Source organism: Ruditapes philippinarum, unplaced genomic scaffold (assembly GCF_026571515.1).
Source record: "Ruditapes philippinarum isolate M1 unplaced genomic scaffold, ASM2657151v2 ctg4904_1_1_1_1, whole genome shotgun sequence".
In the NCBI taxonomy this organism is placed as follows: Eukaryota; Metazoa; Mollusca; class Bivalvia; order Venerida; family Veneridae; genus Ruditapes; species Ruditapes philippinarum.
Window position 1 is genome coordinate 1 of NW_026858366.1, and position 19,741 is coordinate 19,741.

Here is a 19,741-nt window from a genome sequence, read left to right on the forward strand (position 1 = left end):
GAGAAAGTAGTCCCCCAAAAAGTAGTTCCTTAGAATGTGTTTAAAACTCAATATTATTTACATAAAATACAGAATTATTAAAGATACATAATATTTATACTGTGAATAATAAAAACACAAAGAAAATCATCATTAGAATGCTTGAATACTTGATAAAATGATGAAAATATTCAGCCCTTATTTAGCTAAACAAGAGTGATCTCCCTTCCCTAGTTGTCAAGGGAACCTGTTTGACTTAATCATGATTATCTCCCTTGATCATAATTAGATATCTACTGGTATTGATTAAAAATAAATGAACAATGATGTAACTTTAAATTACAAAATATTACATAATATTTACATAATGCAGCATAATCAAATGAATAGATTCCTAACTTTACCACAAACCCAACAGTGTTACATATTCAACTCAAAATTGACATATGGATATGTCAAAGGAATGCGCAGGTCAAGTTGGAATTTGGTCATGGTTCAATGATTTTTGGCAGAGTAATGACCCTTTCACTTTGAAATTAATATGAAATTTACAGTTTCTGTTTATTATCAACCCAACAGTGTTACATATTCAACTCAAAATTGACATATGGATATGTCAAAGGAATGCGCAGGTCAAGTTGGAATTTGGTCATGGTTCGATGATTTTTTTGGCAGAGTTATGTCCCTTTCACTTTGAAAATAATATAGATACATCTTAGGAATAAGCAGTTTAAGTTTGAATTTGGTCGTGGTTCAATGATTTTAGACAAACTTATCTTTCCTGAATGTTGGAAAAATTTTGAACTTTCAGTTTCAGCACTCATACTTTTGTGGAAATGTATATAGCCATTATGTTGGCTACAAATATGCAATATGCTATTTTTAAAAGGTTAAGACTGAATTATAATTTCAGTGCCTTGAACATTGTATAAAAATGGTTTGTGTTAACATTGAAAAGTTTTAAGGGCTTTGAACTTAGAATGAAAAAAATAATTTGTGCAAACAAATTTGGAACTAAATATTATAACATTTGAAATTTTGGCTGCATGCGGGGGCATCCGTGGCATGATGACACATTTCTAGTAATTTTTGAGTTATTGCCCTTTGTTCTTTTTCATACTTAATTTTTCAATTCAATTTTTTTCTCAAAAAGTATTTGAGGTATCAACTTGAAACTTCATAGGTGGATAGATTTTACTGAGGAGGGATGCAGCACACAAGTATGATAACCTACCCTGCATTATTTTTCAGTAATTGCCCTTTGTTATTTTCAGCCATCAGTATTCACATAGGTTTCAAATCTGTAATCACTATAGCCATCAGTTTTCATTACCAAAAGACCTCTTAAAATGGAATTATTCCGCTCTACTACATATACATTCTTCCAATGAGCAAACACATTCGGCGGGGGATGGCCATGTTGACATGGCTCTTGTTCTAAATATATGTCAAAACTTTAAGCATATCTTTTCTTTAGGATGCATGCTCACCAACCCCCTTAGAAGTTAGCCTACACATAAATTTAGACCAAGCTTCATCCCTGGTTGTGATTTTGACCATACTGTTTCTTTTTCATTGGTACAAATTTAATTGAATCCATAAAAGTATTTTCTGTGACTTGTAAATGCATGATTTATTGGAAAAAAAATCACAAAATTACATTTTTGTGAACTGATAAAGTTTTATATTCTTGAAATGTTAGAATTTTTGAGTGGGAAATTTTGTGTTTCCTATTGTATTATTATGATCTTCCAGAAATATATTTTACCTTTTATTTCATTTTGTACAAAGTAAATAATTTTGTTTTATATTTTTCAGTCGGAAGTGATTAAACTAAGTGAACAATATATCCGAGCATTAGCACGTGACAATGAAGGTGTTGTGGACGGTCCTTATGCAGGGAGATTTACAGCTTACGGTAGGTTTCCATGGAAATAATTTATACAATGCCCTTGTTTCAAACATCTTAAGAAAAACAAATCTGAGGAGGTGCCTTTTACACAGTTAAAAAGTTGGCATTTTTACTGTTTGGAAAATGACATATTATTTCATTTTGCGGTGACACGTTCATAAGATTTTTTTTTTCATATTATATATTGCGGAAATTTTCAATTAAATTGCGGTTTTAAGATTATTTCAAACGGTCATAACTTTTTTATTTTTCAAGGTATTTTAAAAAGTGAAACAGTTATGAGAACCTCTAATGACTGTTGTATAAAATAACATTTTAAAATTGGAGAAAAAAAATTAGCTGGGTTGCTACATTTAGTAGCACTCTGAGTCGTTTTTGTAGCATGTGGGGTAGGAGGAGGGAAGGGGAGAGTTAGTGTACAGGTTTCACTGTACTTTTTGTGCATCTCAAAAAATCAAATGGATAAACTGAATTAATATAATTTTAACAGGAGGTACTGACTTTTTTATATGATTTTTTTTTAAAGAATCTGACTTGCTAAATATTTTTCAGGGATGACATTGACTTTTGTTGTTTTCGTTGTTTTCCTGTTTAATATGGAATTTTAATAGTTTCAAGTGTAACCTCAAGCTTTTACCAGTATTATAAATACTTATGTAAGGAAATTGCATTGCCATACACTTGCGTACACTTAAGAAAAATGTAGGCTACATGTTTGTTTGATCTGATAGTGTATATTTAATTATTCATGTCTTTCGGAGAAGTTAACCTTTTAAATTATTTAAAAGAATTGTATCACCAATTAGGGAAGATTGATCCATTTTCATAAAAAATTCATGTCTCTGAATTGATTGATAGATGGAAGGAACTCTTAACCTGCATGGATTTGGTCTGCTTTTATTTTGGAACAGACCATTCAAAGTTAAAGGGGTTTCAATATCTAAATATAGAAAAGTTGTACACAAATATTTGTCAAGACTGACATCAAATGGAACACAAATTTTGGGGAAAATATTTCCAGTCCTGTCATGTCAAAAATTTGCAGTGGAATCCCTTTAAAATACAAAAATTGAGCTACCTGAACAAATATAAGGCCCAGTTAGACTGAACATAAGTCTAGACTAGCCTGACCGGTGACAAAGGGGAATAACTTTTGGTTCCAGCAGTTTGGTATACCGTATGTTCTGGATTTTTTAAATCGTGGTTGAGGGGTTAGAGTCAATGACTTCTAATCCAATTACCTCTTTGGCGTGGGTTTGATCCCCGGAGATGCTTTGGTAGTTTAGCATGGAGGAAGGTAGTACTGGTGTAACTCTCCAGGAACGATGGTTAGGAAACTACCCGCCTATATGACTGAAATACTGTTGGGAAAAGGCGTAAAATGAAACAAACAAACAAACAAACTTTCAAATCTAAATGAGTATGCGCCTTTAATTACTTTTACCTTTCATTTCCTTGATTAGCTATTGATTCTCTGAAATATTCTGCTACATTTGTACTGTACAATACAATAAAAATACATCTATCAGATGATTATATATTCTGATAAACCACTAGTGAAATTTATGAAAGATAATTTTCACTGTAGCCAGACTTATAATATCTAAATGCGGATGAAAAGAATATTCATAACTAAATGGAATAATAATGCAATAATAAATGCCATCATACGTAAATTTTGCTTCTTTAGGAAAAGACAGCCGATGTCATCGTACATCATATTAAGAATGTAACAAAATTAGAGAAATTTAACAGAACTATATTTCAAAATTGGTGATGTGACTTCATTATGTGATAACGTCATATGCAGAAAATCAGTGAAAAATTTGTACTTAAAATAACATATAAAGCATGAAATAAAAAGAAAATTTATTTGTTTTACATAATAAGATTGAAATATATTTCATTCCTGAACACCAGCTATTCTAGTTTCCATATTATAAAATATTGCATCTGGTGTTCACTCATTGAAATATATGTCAGTCTTGCATGCAAAACAAACAAATTTCCTCTATGTAGTTCTCTTTAAAAACAAAAAACAAAAACAGCTTGAAGGACAGACTGGCGAGATATAACAAAAATGTGTTAAAATCGGTGTTAAACCAGACAAAACAATATGTGTGTCAAAGATTTTTTTATTAATTTATTTATTTATTCTTTTAAAAGACTAAACAGAAAAAAGTTATTGGGAATGGCTTTGGAAGAATGAAATCAATTCCAGTTTGAATGTTTTTTTCAGATCTCAAGAAGACAATGGCAGTTTTATTGGAAAACATTTTACAAAGGTTGGACAAAGTAGAACATGAATTAAACATTACTGCCAATATTAGCTCCATTCTAGCGAAGCCAGGTGAAACCGATAAACAACACTCATTACTAGCTGAAGGTATGACAACACTAAATTTATACTATAGTTGGTGATATGACACTAAATCTGAACAAATAGTTGTCAGAAATTTTTTTCAGATTATTTTGGTTGTAGTCATGGTCAGTTAGGATAAATATTAGATTTGTCTACAGTTTTTAGTTTGCCAAAGCACAAAATAAAGGTGTAATTTTGATCACACTCTGTTATAAACATTTTTATTGAACAAAACTCCTAAGTCCGCCTAAACCTCATAGCCAGTAGTGATGAAATTATACCACAATTTGGTTTATACAGAATTGATTTTAGTTTGATTGTGCAGGAAGCTATTAGCTCATAAACGCATTTTCGAACCCGTTCCTGGAACCAACCAGTACTGAGCAATTAGTGTAAAGTTTCTTGCTCAAGGAAACAACAACTTGGCCCTGTTTATACCAATGACATAACTATAGGACTCTTTTACTTTAGGCATATTAAAGTCTATTACAAGCAATAATTGGCGTGATTCATTCATTTTACAATGTCATTATTTGTCATGAAACTGTCAATATTTTACAAAATTCAATGATTTATTTACAGCCATTGACAGATTTTTGACAGCTGTTTAATTGTTTGTTAAGTGTTGTATTGAATTGTATTTTAGGATTGATGTATTATAGTTTCAAAGTTTGAAATTTTTGAAAACTTGATTTTTTAGATTTACTACAGGGAGAACCTGAAAAGTGTAGATTATCTGACAAAGAAAAACAGCTTTATCCAAAATGTCAAGGAAAAATAGAGGTAGATCCCTCTTCTCTTTTTACTTGATTTATTTTCACCCTTACCACCACCAATATCTAAAAATGGACTTATCCATCTTTCAGTCGGGACTGAACCATTCATCATCTGTCTTTTTATTGGATTGTTTGTCATAAAACCTTAACTTTGGCCATCACACTGAAGTCCTACAGTCTGCAGTCTCAACACTTCATTAAGTGCATGTACCTTGGTAAACTCTACTAAGTTCCATGTAACCAGTTTATATCTTAAACATATAGTGTTTCATAGTGAAAATTTACTCAACAGTCAACATAGAAACCAAAGCAATTAAATCCAATTATTCAGTACAAAAACTAAGTAAAATTAATTAACCCAATTGTAAAGTATAGAAACAAAGTGGAATTTAAAGCAACTTTGAACAAAGAAAACACAACAACTAAACCTTCTTATAATTAATAATTAAAGAAATGGTGAATGATTTTATTTTATTTTTTTTAATTTTAGTGGATGAAACAGATGTGGAAGTCAGATCCGTGCTATGCTTCATACGGCGTGGACGGCTCAGCGTGCTCGTTTATAATGTACCTTAGTGAGGTGAGTGGTTTAAAACTTTTCCAAATTCTTTATTTTTGACAAATTTATCATTATTTGGTTGTAGTTATTGTGCATAGAACTTAACTCATTTTTTGCTTTTTTATGTTCAATAGAGTTAACATATTTTGGAATATGCAGCTAAAATCTTACTGTCACAACTTCATGGTGTTGCTTTAATGTATGTTAAATACCAGTATGTAGGTGTATGAAATATAAATGTGGACATGTTGAATGGTAGTGTCCCTTGAAGTTATAAATTGTGAAACTCACAGATTAGGTAGGAAAACCCCATTTTTGAACAGTTTTTGATTTACATACATTGAAATTGATAAAAATATAACTTCTCATTGTTCATAACATTTATTTCTATTTATATATCATCACATATGTTTATAGATCATGCCTTTTTATTTAAAGATCTTTTTTTTATTTATAGATTTTAACATTTATATATTATGAAATCTATGTATTATGACATCTATTTATAGATTATGACATTTATTTATAGATTGAAGGCTGGTGCCCTAGGTCAGCATGGCATGGTTCCAGTCTTGTACCAACACATGATATATTTGACATGAGATCTGTAAGTATAGATTTAGGTTATGTGACCAGGATAAGAGTTTATCCTTTATTATACCCTCGCCAAACATTTTGCGGGGTAGGGGCTATATAAGAATCACTCTGTCTCGTCCCGTCCCATCTGAGGAACCGGTATTAATTGAAATTTGGCACTTCAAAACAATATCACATTGCAACTGTATAATTATGTTTCATAACTGATACTAAGTTTAACATAATTACATGTATGCACATTTTTAACCAAAAATGTACCAAAGTGGCATAATTGTTGATTAATGAATTGTCTTTATACTTGGATACAACAACACTTTGGAATGTTCTATGAGTTGATCAGACTGACATCATAAATTATTGAATTTTGCCTTTGTTGTGCTGTAACTGGCTAGAAAAATTTGTTATTTATGATTGAATTGTCTTCATATTTAGACACAACATTCTTTAGGACCTTTATGGAGATCAAGATCAAACTAACTTTGACCTTTAAATGACCTTGACCTTGAAGGGGTAACTATTGAAATTTCACTGTCTTTACTATGATTGGTGGAAAAACTTTGTTATAAGTATACAAAAATTATAAATACTTGGACCAACTTGACCATACCAATGCAATGAAATTTCACTGTTTTTACTATAACTTTGTTATTAGTATACAGAAATTATTAATACTTGGACCATCTTGACCATACCAATGCAAAATTACAATGCATCTGTTAGTGTATGTGACATATTTGTGTGTTTTTTTCTAACTTTGAAAATATCCCAAAACTGTATCAAAGTGGCTTTATAGCTTAGTTAATTATGAATGCAATGAAAAACCCTTTTAAAAGAGTCATTGTTATGTAAATATTACTCAGCAATATTAAACAATTCAATAGGGTTTATTAAAAACCTTTAAATCTAATAAAGATAAATGAATTATGATAATTTTTTTGTTACAACAGGCTAATATAACAACGGACCTGGATGGGTTGATGCAGCTATTGAAGGACCCTAATGAGCGGCAAGGCTACGCATGGATACGTATGAGGATCAAACGCATCTGGCCCAGGTGGGAGGAGGCAATAAAAAATTTAGCTCGTAAACAAGATTTATCAAAAAGAAAACCAAAAAAGGTTTGTTGTTTTTTTTCTCTCAATGTTTTTTAGATATATATAGGTTGATTGACCTTTTTTGTCATCAAATATAAACCATAAATACTAATTGTTTATGCTTATTTGAAATATTTGTAAATTTGAAAACTGTACTTAATATAGAGTAGTACAGTTGATCAAGAAATGGTGATATATCAAGGTTAAAATATGTCTGTGTAAGTGTTATTAAATTTTGTTCACAACAGTTACTGTCAAACAGAAATTTTAAAAGGCATGTATTAATTAATAACATGACAAGATGCTGGGAGTGGGGTGGGGGTGTATATACAAAAACGAAAAGAGTCGTGATGCAAAACAAATAATAGCATGCAAGACAAATAATAGCACATTAAGTGACATTGTGGCCAAATGGTTAATGGGTCAGATTAGTAACCTAAAGATATCTAGCCGTGTGGGTTCAAACCCTGTCAATGGCAAGCTGTTGTTCACGTGACACATATTGCTCAGTACTCCGGTTGGTTCCAGAAATGGATTTGAGAGTGTCTATAAGAGTTAAGCTTCATAAACAGTTGAACAAAAAATGAAATCTATATAACCTAAGGTTATTGCAACATGTTTTTGTAGCAAATGAGTTAGTTCTTACAGTTGCATACATGCGTGCTCTTCTATAGTTTTTGCATATAGGTTATCATAATTTTAGGACATATTTTATCATTTAGGTCCATTTTTTCAGATTTTGGTTCATTTAGGATTACTCTCAAAGCAGTCTGGATGGAAATTTGCTGAAATGCAGTTCAAAGGTAATCAGCATTGTATTTTTGTTTTTATAACTTATACCGGAAAATGGTAAAAAAAATTGAAAATTAAAAGGTAAACAGAAACAATAATGGATGCTTGCTTCCATATTGATAAATGATATGCGATAAAACAAAGTAAATTATACATAACTCTCATTTCTCCTTGGATTAAAAAAAAATTTCACATGAATACCTGGCCTATTACGTAAAATTCCTATTTTGAGTCAAAACGATGCATTTTTCTCAATTTGTTTGTTAACAACACCATTCTTAAAGTATGGGGGGAAAAAACTGGCAATATAATGTAGTAAAAAATGTTTATAAGAAGTTTTATAAGGATGAAACGTTGTTACAAACTTGTAGTTTTATAGTATTTCATGAATAATATTCTTAAATGAGCAGTTTCATTGTACTCATAGTCGGGTATTCACGGCTGATTAATGTGTTATCAAGACATGTATAAAATGAATCAATTATCGTCGGTATACAGCAACAGGTGCATAATATATTGACCAATGAAATCGCATTAACAAAATTTATATTCTTCATATACATTTTTGATATTGAACATTTCTTAGCTGAATTTAATTGGTTGCTGCAATTTTGTCTGAAATACCAAACATTGTATAGAACGAACGGTTTGATTGGTTATAATCGCCATATGAAATCATGAGGCAACCAATAAAAATAGTTGTCTTTGACACACCTCTTATCCGCTTGATAATGGCCGTGGGTATTTAAAGTTGCATGGCACTATGATCTTTGTTGTTTACTTACAGGTGGACCGTTAGGTGAACTAGTGCAGTGGTCAGATTTAATTACAGCCCTGTATGTACTTGGCCATCAACTGACCATTACAAGTGAAACTGACCAGCTTAGCAGGTATTTTAGCATTTTCTTTTGTTATGTATATAGGTGGCTAAGACTTTGAAAAGCAACTTCCCTGATGATTTCGGAAAAGAAATTTTGTCCTAACCTGTTGTTCTATGATTAAAAAAAAAAAAAAACAACGGATGAAGTGTGATCCTTGGAAGCATTTATGACTACAAAATTACTCGAAAATTGCAAACTGAGTGAAGATATGTTGAGTTTTAAGTGCACATATATATGATAAGATAATTATTAAGATTTTTTGACAGGTTATAATTATGACCTCTGTTTTAACAGTTTCAGGTTTATATTACCTGATCTTATATAGCAAATAACCTTTTAGACACGGCCAAACATATATAACCTGTCAACAATATTTTATATATATAACAGTTTGATAAACCTGTCCAAAATTGAAAAAGCATAAAATATAAATTTACAGAAATTATGTACATGTTTACAATCATGTACAAATAATAAAATTGTAAGAATTTTCTAATCTGTAAAATCAGTGCTACAAATATATAATTGTAATGTGTTAAAGTAAAATTGTAGGTCCTGATGGAATTATATTTTTGTACATTTTTTTTTATTTCATTTCTTTTGCCTATTACCATTTATTTACAGTTTTTTTTGTTTGTTGTTTTTCTTTTCGAGGAAGAATGTCAAATGTTCCCCTTGTATTAAATGTTCTTACCTGTTCGTTTGTCAGAGTATTTTTATTATAATTGAGCCGTGCCATGACATAACCAACATGGTGGGTTTGCGACCAGCATGAATCCAGACCAGCCAATTACAAGAAGAGAAACTGAAAGCGAACAGCATGGATCCTGATCAGACTGCGCGGATGCGCAGGCTGGTCTGGATCCATGCTGGTGGCAAACACACTAAGTTGGTTTTGTCGTGACGTGGCTCAATTACCATAGAAGCCAATGTCAGCTTATCCTAATTAATATAGGAAAAATAAAAACCAAAACAGTAACCGTCATTCATGACATTAGACTATGAGTAATAAATAAAGTGGTTATTTAGCAAGTCAAGATTATTGTAATCTGGTACGCTTTTTGGTGCTTGACAATAATTGTGGACACATTATTTGGTCTTGAGATCTTAAAAGATCAAGAGCGACAAAGAGCTATTCATGAGCTTAAAAATATCTTTGTCTGTAAGAGCATTAAAAGCTCAGTCTGTCTAAGAGCTTAAAATGCTCAGTCTGTCTAAACACTTTAAAAAGCTCAGTCTGTCTTAGAGGTTAAAAAGCTCAGTCTGTCTTAGAGGTTGAAACACTCAGTCTGTCTTAGAGCATAAAAAGCTCAGTCTGCCTTAGAGGTTAAAATGCTCAGTCTGTCTAAATTTTTAAAAAAGCTCAGTCTGTCTTAGAGGTTAAAAAGCTCAGTCTGTCTTAGAGGTTAAAACCCTCTGTCTGTCTAAACTTTTAAAAAAGCTCAGTCTGTCTTAGAGGTTGAAAACACTCAGTCTGTCTCTTAGAGCATAAAAAGCTCAGTCTGCCTTAGAGGTTAAAATGCTCAGTCTGTCTAAACACTTAAAAAGCTCAGTCTGTCTTAGAGGTTAAAAAGCTCAGTCTGTCTTAGAGGTTAAAACCCTCTGTCTGTCTAAACACTTAAAATGCTCAGTCTGTCTTAGAGGTTGAAACACTCAGTCTGTCTTAGAGCATAAAAAGCTCAGTTTGTCTGAGAGGTTGAAACACTCAGTCTGTCTTAGAGCATAAAAAGCTCAGTCTGTCTTAACACTTTAAAAAGCTTAGTCTGTCTTAGAGGTTAAAAAGCTCAGTCTGTCTTAGAGGTTGAAACACTCAGTCTGTCTTAGAGCATAAAAAACTCAGTTTGTCTGAGAGGTTAAAAAGCTCAGTCTGTCTTAGAGGTTAAAATGCTCAGTCTGTCTAAACACTTTAAAAAGCTTAGTCTGTCTTAGAGGTTAAAAAGCTCAGTCTGTCTTAGAGGTTGAAACACTCAGTCTGTCTTAGAGCATAAAAAGCTCAGTTTGTCTGAGAGGTTAAAAAGCTCAGTCTGTCTTAGAGGTTGAAACACTCAGTCTGTCTTAGAGGTTGAAACACTCAGTCTGTCTTAGAGCATAAAAAGCTCAGTCTGTCTTAGAGGTTAAAATGCTCAGTCTGTCTTAACACTTTAAAAAGCTTAGTCTGTCTTAGAGGTTAAAAAGCTCAGTCTGTCTTAGAGGTTAAAATGCTCAGTCTGTCTAAACACTTTAAAAAGCTTAGTCTGTCTTAGAGGTTAAAAAGCTCAGTCTGTCTTAGAGGTTGAAACACGCAGTCTGTATTAGAGCATAAAAAGCTCAGTTTGTCTGAGAGGTTAAAAAGCTCAGTCTGTCTTAGAGCATAAAAAGCTCAGTCTGTCTTAGAGGTTAAAACACTCTTAGAGGTTAAAAAGCTCCGTCTGTCTTAGAGGTTAAAACACTCTTAGAGGTTAAAACCCTCAGTCTGTCTTAGAGGTTAAAAAGCTCAGTCTGTCTTAGAGTATAAAAAGCTCAGTCTGTCTTAGAGGTTAAAAAGCTCAGTCTGTCTTAGAGGTTAAAAAGCTCTGTCTGTCTTAGAGCATAAAAAGCTCAGTCTGTCTTAGCGGTTAAAAGCTCAGTCTGTCTTAGAGTATAAAAAGCTCAGTCTATCTTAGAGGTTGAAACACTCAGTCTGTCTTAGAGGTTAAAAAGCTCTGTCTGTCTTAGAGCATAAAAAGCTCAGTCTGTCTTAGCGGTTAAAAGCTCAGTCTGTCTTAGAGTATAAAAAGCTCAGTCTATCTTAGAGGTTGAAACACTCAGTCTGTCTTAGAGGTTAAAAAGCTCAGACTTACTAAGAGCATAAAAGCTAAGTTTTTATCTAAGAGCTTAAAAACCTCAGTCTAAGAGCATAAAAAGCTCTGTCTATATAAGGGCTTAAAAAGCTCAGTTTGTGTAAGAGCATAGAAAGCTCAGTCTATCGAAGAAGCTGTAAAAGATCAGTCTGTCTTAGAGCTTAAAAAGCTTAATCTTTATTGGAGCATAAAAGCTCAAAAAGCTCAGTCTGTCTAAGAGCATAAAAAGCTCAGTCTAAAAGATTGGAGAAGCTCATTAGAAAGAACATAGTCCACTTTTGAGCTTTATAAAGCTTAAATCTACTGAAGTGATTAAATCAGCCAAGTTTGAATGACCTCATTCTGCCTGTAAGATAATAAAAAGGAGATCAAAGGACCTTAGTCCCATACTGTAAAATTGAAAGAGCTAACTTCACCTAAAACATCAAAGGAACTTTGTCCTTTTTGAGAGATTTAAAAGATCAGATTGTTAAGAACATGAAAATAAGCTTATAAGAGGTTTGCCTTACTATTCTGATTAAAGACATACAAAATGTGATATAAATGTTTTCTTTTGGAAAAAAAATTACTCATGATAATTTAGTATACGCTTATTTTTTACAGAATAATTTCAAGGTGATGTAAGAATGTGGTCTTGCAAGGGACCTTTTTTTTTGCTATATTTCACGATATTGTAGGGTTTTCATGGCAATGCTGTCGTAACAAGTTTGTTTTGTTTTTTAGATTAATTGAAATTTCAAAGATTACCTCAAACCCCACTAAATTTGTAAAATGAACTTGCCCTGTTTTGGAATATGGATCTTCTAATTTTGAGGTTGAGGGAGATCAGTATAAAAAAAGGCACTGAATAATCAGAAATTCTCACAAGGGATTTGTTTTGCTAATTTTTGCAAATTTAAGATTTTTTTGCTGATACAGATATTTCCAAAGTACTATATAGAGTTGAAAGTATACCCAGTTAAACTAGGAATGTCCCTGTTTTATAGCCTGTGAAACTTTGTCTGTGTAGATGCTACATTATATATGTATTTTAAACCGTGGCGATGTTCAGAATACTATTCAGTATTGTGTACTCAGTTTACCCGATACGCACTGTTTTTCATATCGGCCAGTAACCCGTACGGTCATTTGCACGTTTTGCGAATTGCAAATATTGGAATGTGCAGTGCAAAGAGCCAGATAAGATCATTCTAGGGGGCTATTTACTTAAGTTTCAAAGTTAGAAATAACAACATGCAATTCAAATGTACATTGGGAAATTATCAAAAGAAGTGAAAAGAAACATGATGAGGAAGCAGCCTAACGGATTAACTACTTATCAGATTTTAATAGGAGTTAACCTGTTCCTGCACTAAAGTGACAAATTAATGTGTAAAAAAACTGGGTACATTTTAACCCTAAGCCTGCTGGCGCGAACAGATTCTATCCATGCAACCAGTGCAGACCAAGATCAGCCCGCACTGTTTGCAATTCATTCAGAACATATTTTGAAAAGAAAAAAAATATCCATAAAATTGATAAATGGTTTAGTCAAGATTGAAAAATGGACAAGTCCATCTCTTATATTTAGTGGGGTTAGTTTAAAGTAACAAGTTACGGCAGTTTTGCTTTTGGAAACCCTGGATATGATCCTCTTATTAATGTGTGTGAAATCTTGTTACATGTATACTATACTGTTACAACTGCTTTTGTTGATATGTTTTTTGGAATGCCAAAAGATATGTCCCACCCTTTTCAAATCTTTAAGTTTTAAATTTTCCGTGATTTTTTCCTATCATATGTAAATATTTATCACGTTCTACTTCAGTCAGGTTTATCTGACCTTTATCCTGCTGGACTTGAGTGATGTATTGTCTCAGTTCTGAATTTTAAAAAAAGTATCGTTCAAAGTTTGAAGGGATTCCACTACGGAATTTAATTTACGGCCTTTAACATGACGCACCAGGAAAAATTATTTTGAGATAAGTGTTCAATTTGAATGTAGGTCTAGACCAATAACCCAAGTGCAAAATTTCAAATCAATCACTCAGTCGGTTTTTACAGAATAATTATTTTGTGAAAAAATTACCAAAAATTGAAAAGCGTTTACTCAAATCGGGCTAAGAATTACACAAAAATACATCAGAGTATATTTCTTAATTACATTATCTTTGGCATATCTCTTTGATTAAAGTAAGATCAAATTGTAAGAAGTTCAAATTTTTTTTTTTTTTTTAGGCTTTTGAACATTTGTGGAGTTAGAATTAAAGAATTCATTTAGGTTTAAATTTGGAACAGGCCATTCAAAGTTTAAGGGATTTCAATATTATAATACAAAAATTGAGCTGCCAACAGTATAGAGCCTGGTTACACTGCATTGATGGTCAGGCTGGTCTGGTTTTATGCTGGGTGGCAAAGACTAAACAATATTGTGTCCAGCAGGATAAAGGTTTCTTTAAAAAACTTAAATTTTTGTTATGTTGTTGTGTTTAATATTTTGTGTTATTTTGTTGTCTTTTTGGTTCTATTTTTCATTTTTAATGTCCACAATTTTGTTTCAAGTTTTGAAGAAAGTTAAAATAATATTGTAGCTGATGATTGTTTTAGTTTTTAAAACATTCATTTTGGCACTAAATTTTACACTGTACTGGATTAATAATAACTGCCTATGAAAAATCATTTTTAAGACCACCTTTCTACTAAAACCATTTTCCCCGCTGGCCTGGTCTCTAGAGACGGGTTAGAACTGATTGAACATGTGTGTGTCTGACTTTGTCCAAACTATCGGTGTGATGCTAAATGTTGCAATGTTGTCAAGGTAACGATCTAACTCACGTACCATGTATTTATTACTCCATGTATGAATTTTTACTTCCTAAATAGACTATTAACATATTATGTATTACTTTCGCAGTGTATGAATTTTTACTTCCAAAATAGACTATTAACAGCATGTGAATTTTTAATTCAGTTCGGACTCCCTATCCCTGATCAGATACAGTTTTTAAGTATAGGCAAAAGTTTATTATTACGTATTTACAAAATTTAATTGTCCAGGCGCAGGACAGCCGCACAGCCGATTTAAATTTTTAAATACATACATTTGTACTAATAAATTTTAACCAGCTTAATGTTTTAAATTTTAGTAAACAGTCGATATACTAGATTGATTAACAGTTAGCAGATTTACCAAAGTAAATGTGTTACTATTCATTTGAAATACATGTACAGCAATCCTATTGGACAAAAAATAATTTCAAACACTAAGGGTTCTTTATATATGGTCCTCTGAAAAATATTTTGGGCAATTTGATTTAGTGGCTGAGTTCAATATTTGAACAGAATTTATTTTAGTTTGATTGTGAAGCAAGATGTAATACATACAGTTACCATACGAGGAATATGTCTGCATAGTATTTTCAGATGTGGGTGGGTGATTTGAAAACTGACGAAGCATAGCGATCAAGGTTTTTAAATGGCCACCAGTGTATGAAAATACTATACACACCTATTTACAAATGTATAGTGCGGTAACTATTTTACCTACATGCTAGTTTGTTTTTAGCTCACCTGTCACAAAGTGACAGGGTGAGCTTTTGTGATCGCTTTTCGTCCGGCGTCCGTCCGTCCGTCCGTCCGTCGTCCGTCCGTAAACTTTTGCTTTAAATGACATCTCCTCATAAACCACTGAGCCAATTTCATCCAAACTTCACAGGAATGTTCCTTTGGTGATCACCTTTAAAAATTGTTCAAAGAATTTAATTCCATGCAGAACTCTGGTTGCCATGGCAACCGAAAGAAAAATCTTTAAATATCTTCTTTTAAACAACCCTAAGAGCTAGAGCTAAGATATTTGGCATGAAACATCTTCTAGAGAGTGTCTACCTAGTTTGTTCAAATAAAAGCCCTGGGGTCAAAATTGGCCCCGCCCCGGGGGGTCATTGATTTTCCCTATATGCATATAGTAAAAACTTGAAAAATCTTCTTTTAAAGAACCCAAAGAGCTAGAGCTAAGATATTTGGCATGAAACATCTTCTAGTGAGTGTCTACCAAGTTTGTTCAAATAAAAGCCCTGGGGTCAAAATTGGCCCCGCCCCGGGGGGTCATTGATTTTCCCTATATGCTTATAGTAAAAACTTAAAAAATCTTCTTTTAAAGAACCGTAAGAGCTAGAGCTTAGATATTTAGCATGAAACATCTTCTAGTGAATGTCTACCAAGTTTGTTCAAATAAAAGCCCTGGGGTCAAAATTGGCCCCGCCCCAGGGGGTCATTGATTTTCCCTATATGCATATAGTAAAAACTTAAAAAATCTTCTTTTAAAGAACCCAAAGAGCTAGAGCTAAGATATTAAGCATGAAACATGTTCTAGTGAGTGTCCACCAAGTTTGTTCAAATAAAAGCCCTGTGGTCAAAATTGGCCCCACCCCGGGGGGTCATTGATTTTCCCTATATGCATATAGTAAAAACTTAAAAAATCTTCTGTTAAAGAACCATAAGAGCTAGAGCTTAGATATTTGGCATGAAACATCTTCTAGTGAATGTCTACCAAGTTTGTTCAAATAAAAGCCCTGGGGTCAAAATTGACCCCGCCCCAGGGGGTCATAGATTTTCCCTATATGCATATAGTAAAAACTTAAAAAGTCTTCTTTTAAAGAACCTAAAGAGCTAGAGCTAAGATATTTAGCATGAAACATCTTCTAATGAGTGTCTACCAAGTTTGTTCAAATAAAAGCCCTTGGGTCAAAATTGGCACCGCCCCAGGGGGTCATTGATTTTCCCTATATGCATATAGTAAAAACTTAAAAAATCTTCTTTTAAAGAACTCAAAGAGCTAGAGTTTAGATATTAAGCATGAAACATCTTTAAGTAAATATCTACAAAGTTTGTTCAAATAAAAGCCCGGGGGTCAAAACTGGCCCTGCCCCAGGGGTGTCATTGTTTTTAACTATATGTGTATAGTAAAAACTTTAAAAATCTTCTTTTAAAAAACCCAATGAGCTAGAACTTAGATGTTTAGCATGAAACATCTTCTTATGGGTGTCTACCAAGTCTGTTCAAATAAACAAATAAAAGCCCTTGGGTAAAAATTGGCCCGGGGGTGGGGGGGCCTATATACAGGTGAGCGACCTCAGGGCCATCATGGCCCTCTTGTTCTTTTCAAACATCAGTTCACAGGAAGCCTAAATATGAATTATACAGTTTATTATTTTTGATGTGGAAAATATTCCCACGTTGACCTTATTATTGTAATTGATGATAAGAAAGTATGTCTTAATTATAGGTATTAATTACAAAAAAGGATGTCTTAATTATAGGTATTGATTACAAGAAAGTATGTCTGAATTATAGGTATTGATGATAAGAAAGTCTGTCCTAATTATAGGTATTGATGATAAGACAGTCAGTCCTAATTATAGGTATTGATGATAAGAAAGTATGTCCTAATTATAGGTATTGATGATAAGAAAGTATGTCCTAATTATAGGTATTGATGATAAGAAAGTATGTCCTAATTATAGGTATTGATGATAAGAAAGTATGTCCTAATTATAGGTATTGATGATAAGAAAGTCAGTCCTAATTATAGGTATTGATGATAAGACAGTCAGTCCTAATTATAGGTATTGATGATAAGACAGTCAGTCCTAATTATAGGTATTGATGATAAGAAAGTATGTCCTAATTATAGGTATTGATGATAAGAAAGTATGTCCTAATTATAGGTATTGATGATAAGAAAGTATGTCTTAATTATAGGTATTGATGATAAGAAAGTATGTCTTAATTATAGGTATTAATTACAAAAAAGTATGTCTTAATTATAGGTATTGATGATAAGAAAGTATGTCCTAATTATAGGTAGTGATTATTATAAAGACAGTCCATCTAAATCAAAGGTATCATTTATAATACAGCCTGTGTTAGAATTGTACAACTTTCATGACAGGAAAAGAATGTTTCCGTATACAAAACATATGAATATTAAATATATGTATTTAGAGAGGCTTATTTTGTATGATAAATTATTTTCAGAATTATGGATGAATGAACTGGTAAATTTGTGCATAATATTAATTTAGTTTTCCTAATTGTTTACTAACACTTTATAACAATGTGTGCTTTTTGAATTTTAATAGTTACAGGGTTACTCTGAACACCTCTTTCTCTACACTTCCTGTGTTTCTATTTTTAGTTCAGTAATTGAGAGACAATGACCTGGTTTTTTATTAAATACTAAAAAACACCCTTTTGACATGCAAAGCTTGTGGGTTTTACACTCACTTTCCTCCGGAAAAACATGGTTGACTCTATTCCTCGTGGGAGTGATTCACCATTTAAATAGGGGATATAACTCTGGAACCATTTAACAGATAAGGGAGATTATCAGGTTGCACCATTTTATTTCAGGGAACATTTTATTGTTTTATACAATAGAGATAAGTCTCTTAATCACTATTTTACCCTTTAAAGTTAATGTTGGATTGGGTTAGTTGACCCTTACTTTTAAGTTAATGTTGGATTGGGTTAGTTGTCCCTTACTTTTAAGTTAATGTTGGATTGGGTTAGTTGTCCCTTACTTTTAAGTTAATGTGGGATTGGGTTAGTTGTCCCTTACTTTTAAGTTAATGTTGGATTGGGTTAGTTGTCCCTTACTTTTAAGTTAATGTTGGATTGGGTTAGTTGTCCCTTACTTTTAAGTTAATGTGGGATTGGGTTAGTTGACCCTTACTTTTAAGTTAATGTCTCTTACTTTTAAGTTAATGTGGGGTTGGGTAAGTTGTCCCTTACTTTTAAGTTAATGTTGGATTGGGTTAGCTGACCATTACTTTTAATTTTATGTTGGATTGGGTTAGTTGACCCTTACTTTTAAGTTAATGTTGAATTGGGGGATATGAGCCTTACTTTTAAGTTAATGTTGGATTGGATTAGTTGTCCCTTACTTTTAAGTTAATGTTGGATTGGGTTAGTTGTCCCTTACTTTTAAGTTAATGTTGGATTGGGTTAGTTGACCCTTACTTTTAAGTTAATGTTGGATTGGGTTAGTTGTCCCTTACTTTTAAGTTAATGTTGGATTGGGTTAGTTGACCCTTACTTTTAAGTTAATGTTGGATTGGGTTAGTTGTCCCTTACTTTTAAGTTAATGTTCTTACTTTTAAGTTAATGTTGGTTTGGGCTAGTTGTCCCTTACTTTTAAGTTAATGTTGGATTGGGTTAGTTGTCCCTTACTTTTAAGTTAATGTGGGATTGGGTTAGTTGTCCCTTACTTTTAAGTTAATGTGGGATTGGTTTAGTTGTCCCTTACTTCTAAGTTAATGTTGGATTGGGTTAGTTGTCCCTTACTTTTAAGTTAATGTTGGATTGGGTTAGTTGTCCCTTACTTTTAAGTTAATGTGGGTTTGGTTTAGTTGACCCTTACTTTTAAGTTAATATCCATTACTTTAAATTTAATGTGGGATTGGTTTAGTTGACCCTTACTTTTAAGTTAATGTCCCTTACTTTAAAGTTAATGTTCGATTGGGTTAGTTGACCCTTACTTTTAAGTAAATGTCCCTTACTTTCAGTTAATGCTGGATTGGGTAAGTTGTCCCTTACTTTTAAGTTAATGTTGGATTGGGTTAGTAGACCCTTACTTTTAAGTTAATGTTCTTACTTTTAGGTTAATGTGGGATTGGGTTAGTTGTCCCTTACTTTTAAGTTAATGTGGGTTTGGTTTAGTTGACCCTTACTTTTAAGTTAATGTCCCTTACTTTTAAGTTAATGTGGGATTGGGTTAGTTGTCCCTTACTTTTAAGTTAATGTGGGATTGGTTTAGTTGACCCTTACTTTTAAGTTAATGTTGGATTGGGTTAGTTGACCCTTACTTTTAAGTTAATGTGGGATTGGGTTAGTTGACCCTTACTTTTAAGTTAATGTCCCTTACTTTTAAGTTAATGTGGGATTGGGTTAGTTGTCCCTTACTTTTAAGTTAATGTGGGATTGGTTTAGTT

General features: G+C 32.5%; 1 protein-coding gene across 1 annotated transcript in view; it reads left to right on the forward strand.

Annotated features, from left to right (window-relative positions):
- Positions 1-1,797: 1,797 nt before the first annotated feature.
- LOC132752966 (alpha-1,6-mannosylglycoprotein 6-beta-N-acetylglucosaminyltransferase A-like) overlaps positions 1,798-19,741 on the forward strand; it is a gene marked incomplete at its 5' end in the record, with an annotated part of 34,234 nt that continues 16,290 nt past the window's right edge. The window contains 8 exon segments of the mRNA XM_060743381.1: positions 1,798-1,897; positions 4,131-4,277; positions 4,954-5,036; positions 5,520-5,609; positions 6,118-6,195; positions 7,133-7,303; positions 8,016-8,082; positions 8,859-8,961. Of these exon segments, the coding sequence (XP_060599364.1) occupies positions 1,798-1,897; positions 4,131-4,277; positions 4,954-5,036; positions 5,520-5,609; positions 6,118-6,195; positions 7,133-7,303; positions 8,016-8,082; positions 8,859-8,961 (839 nt within the window).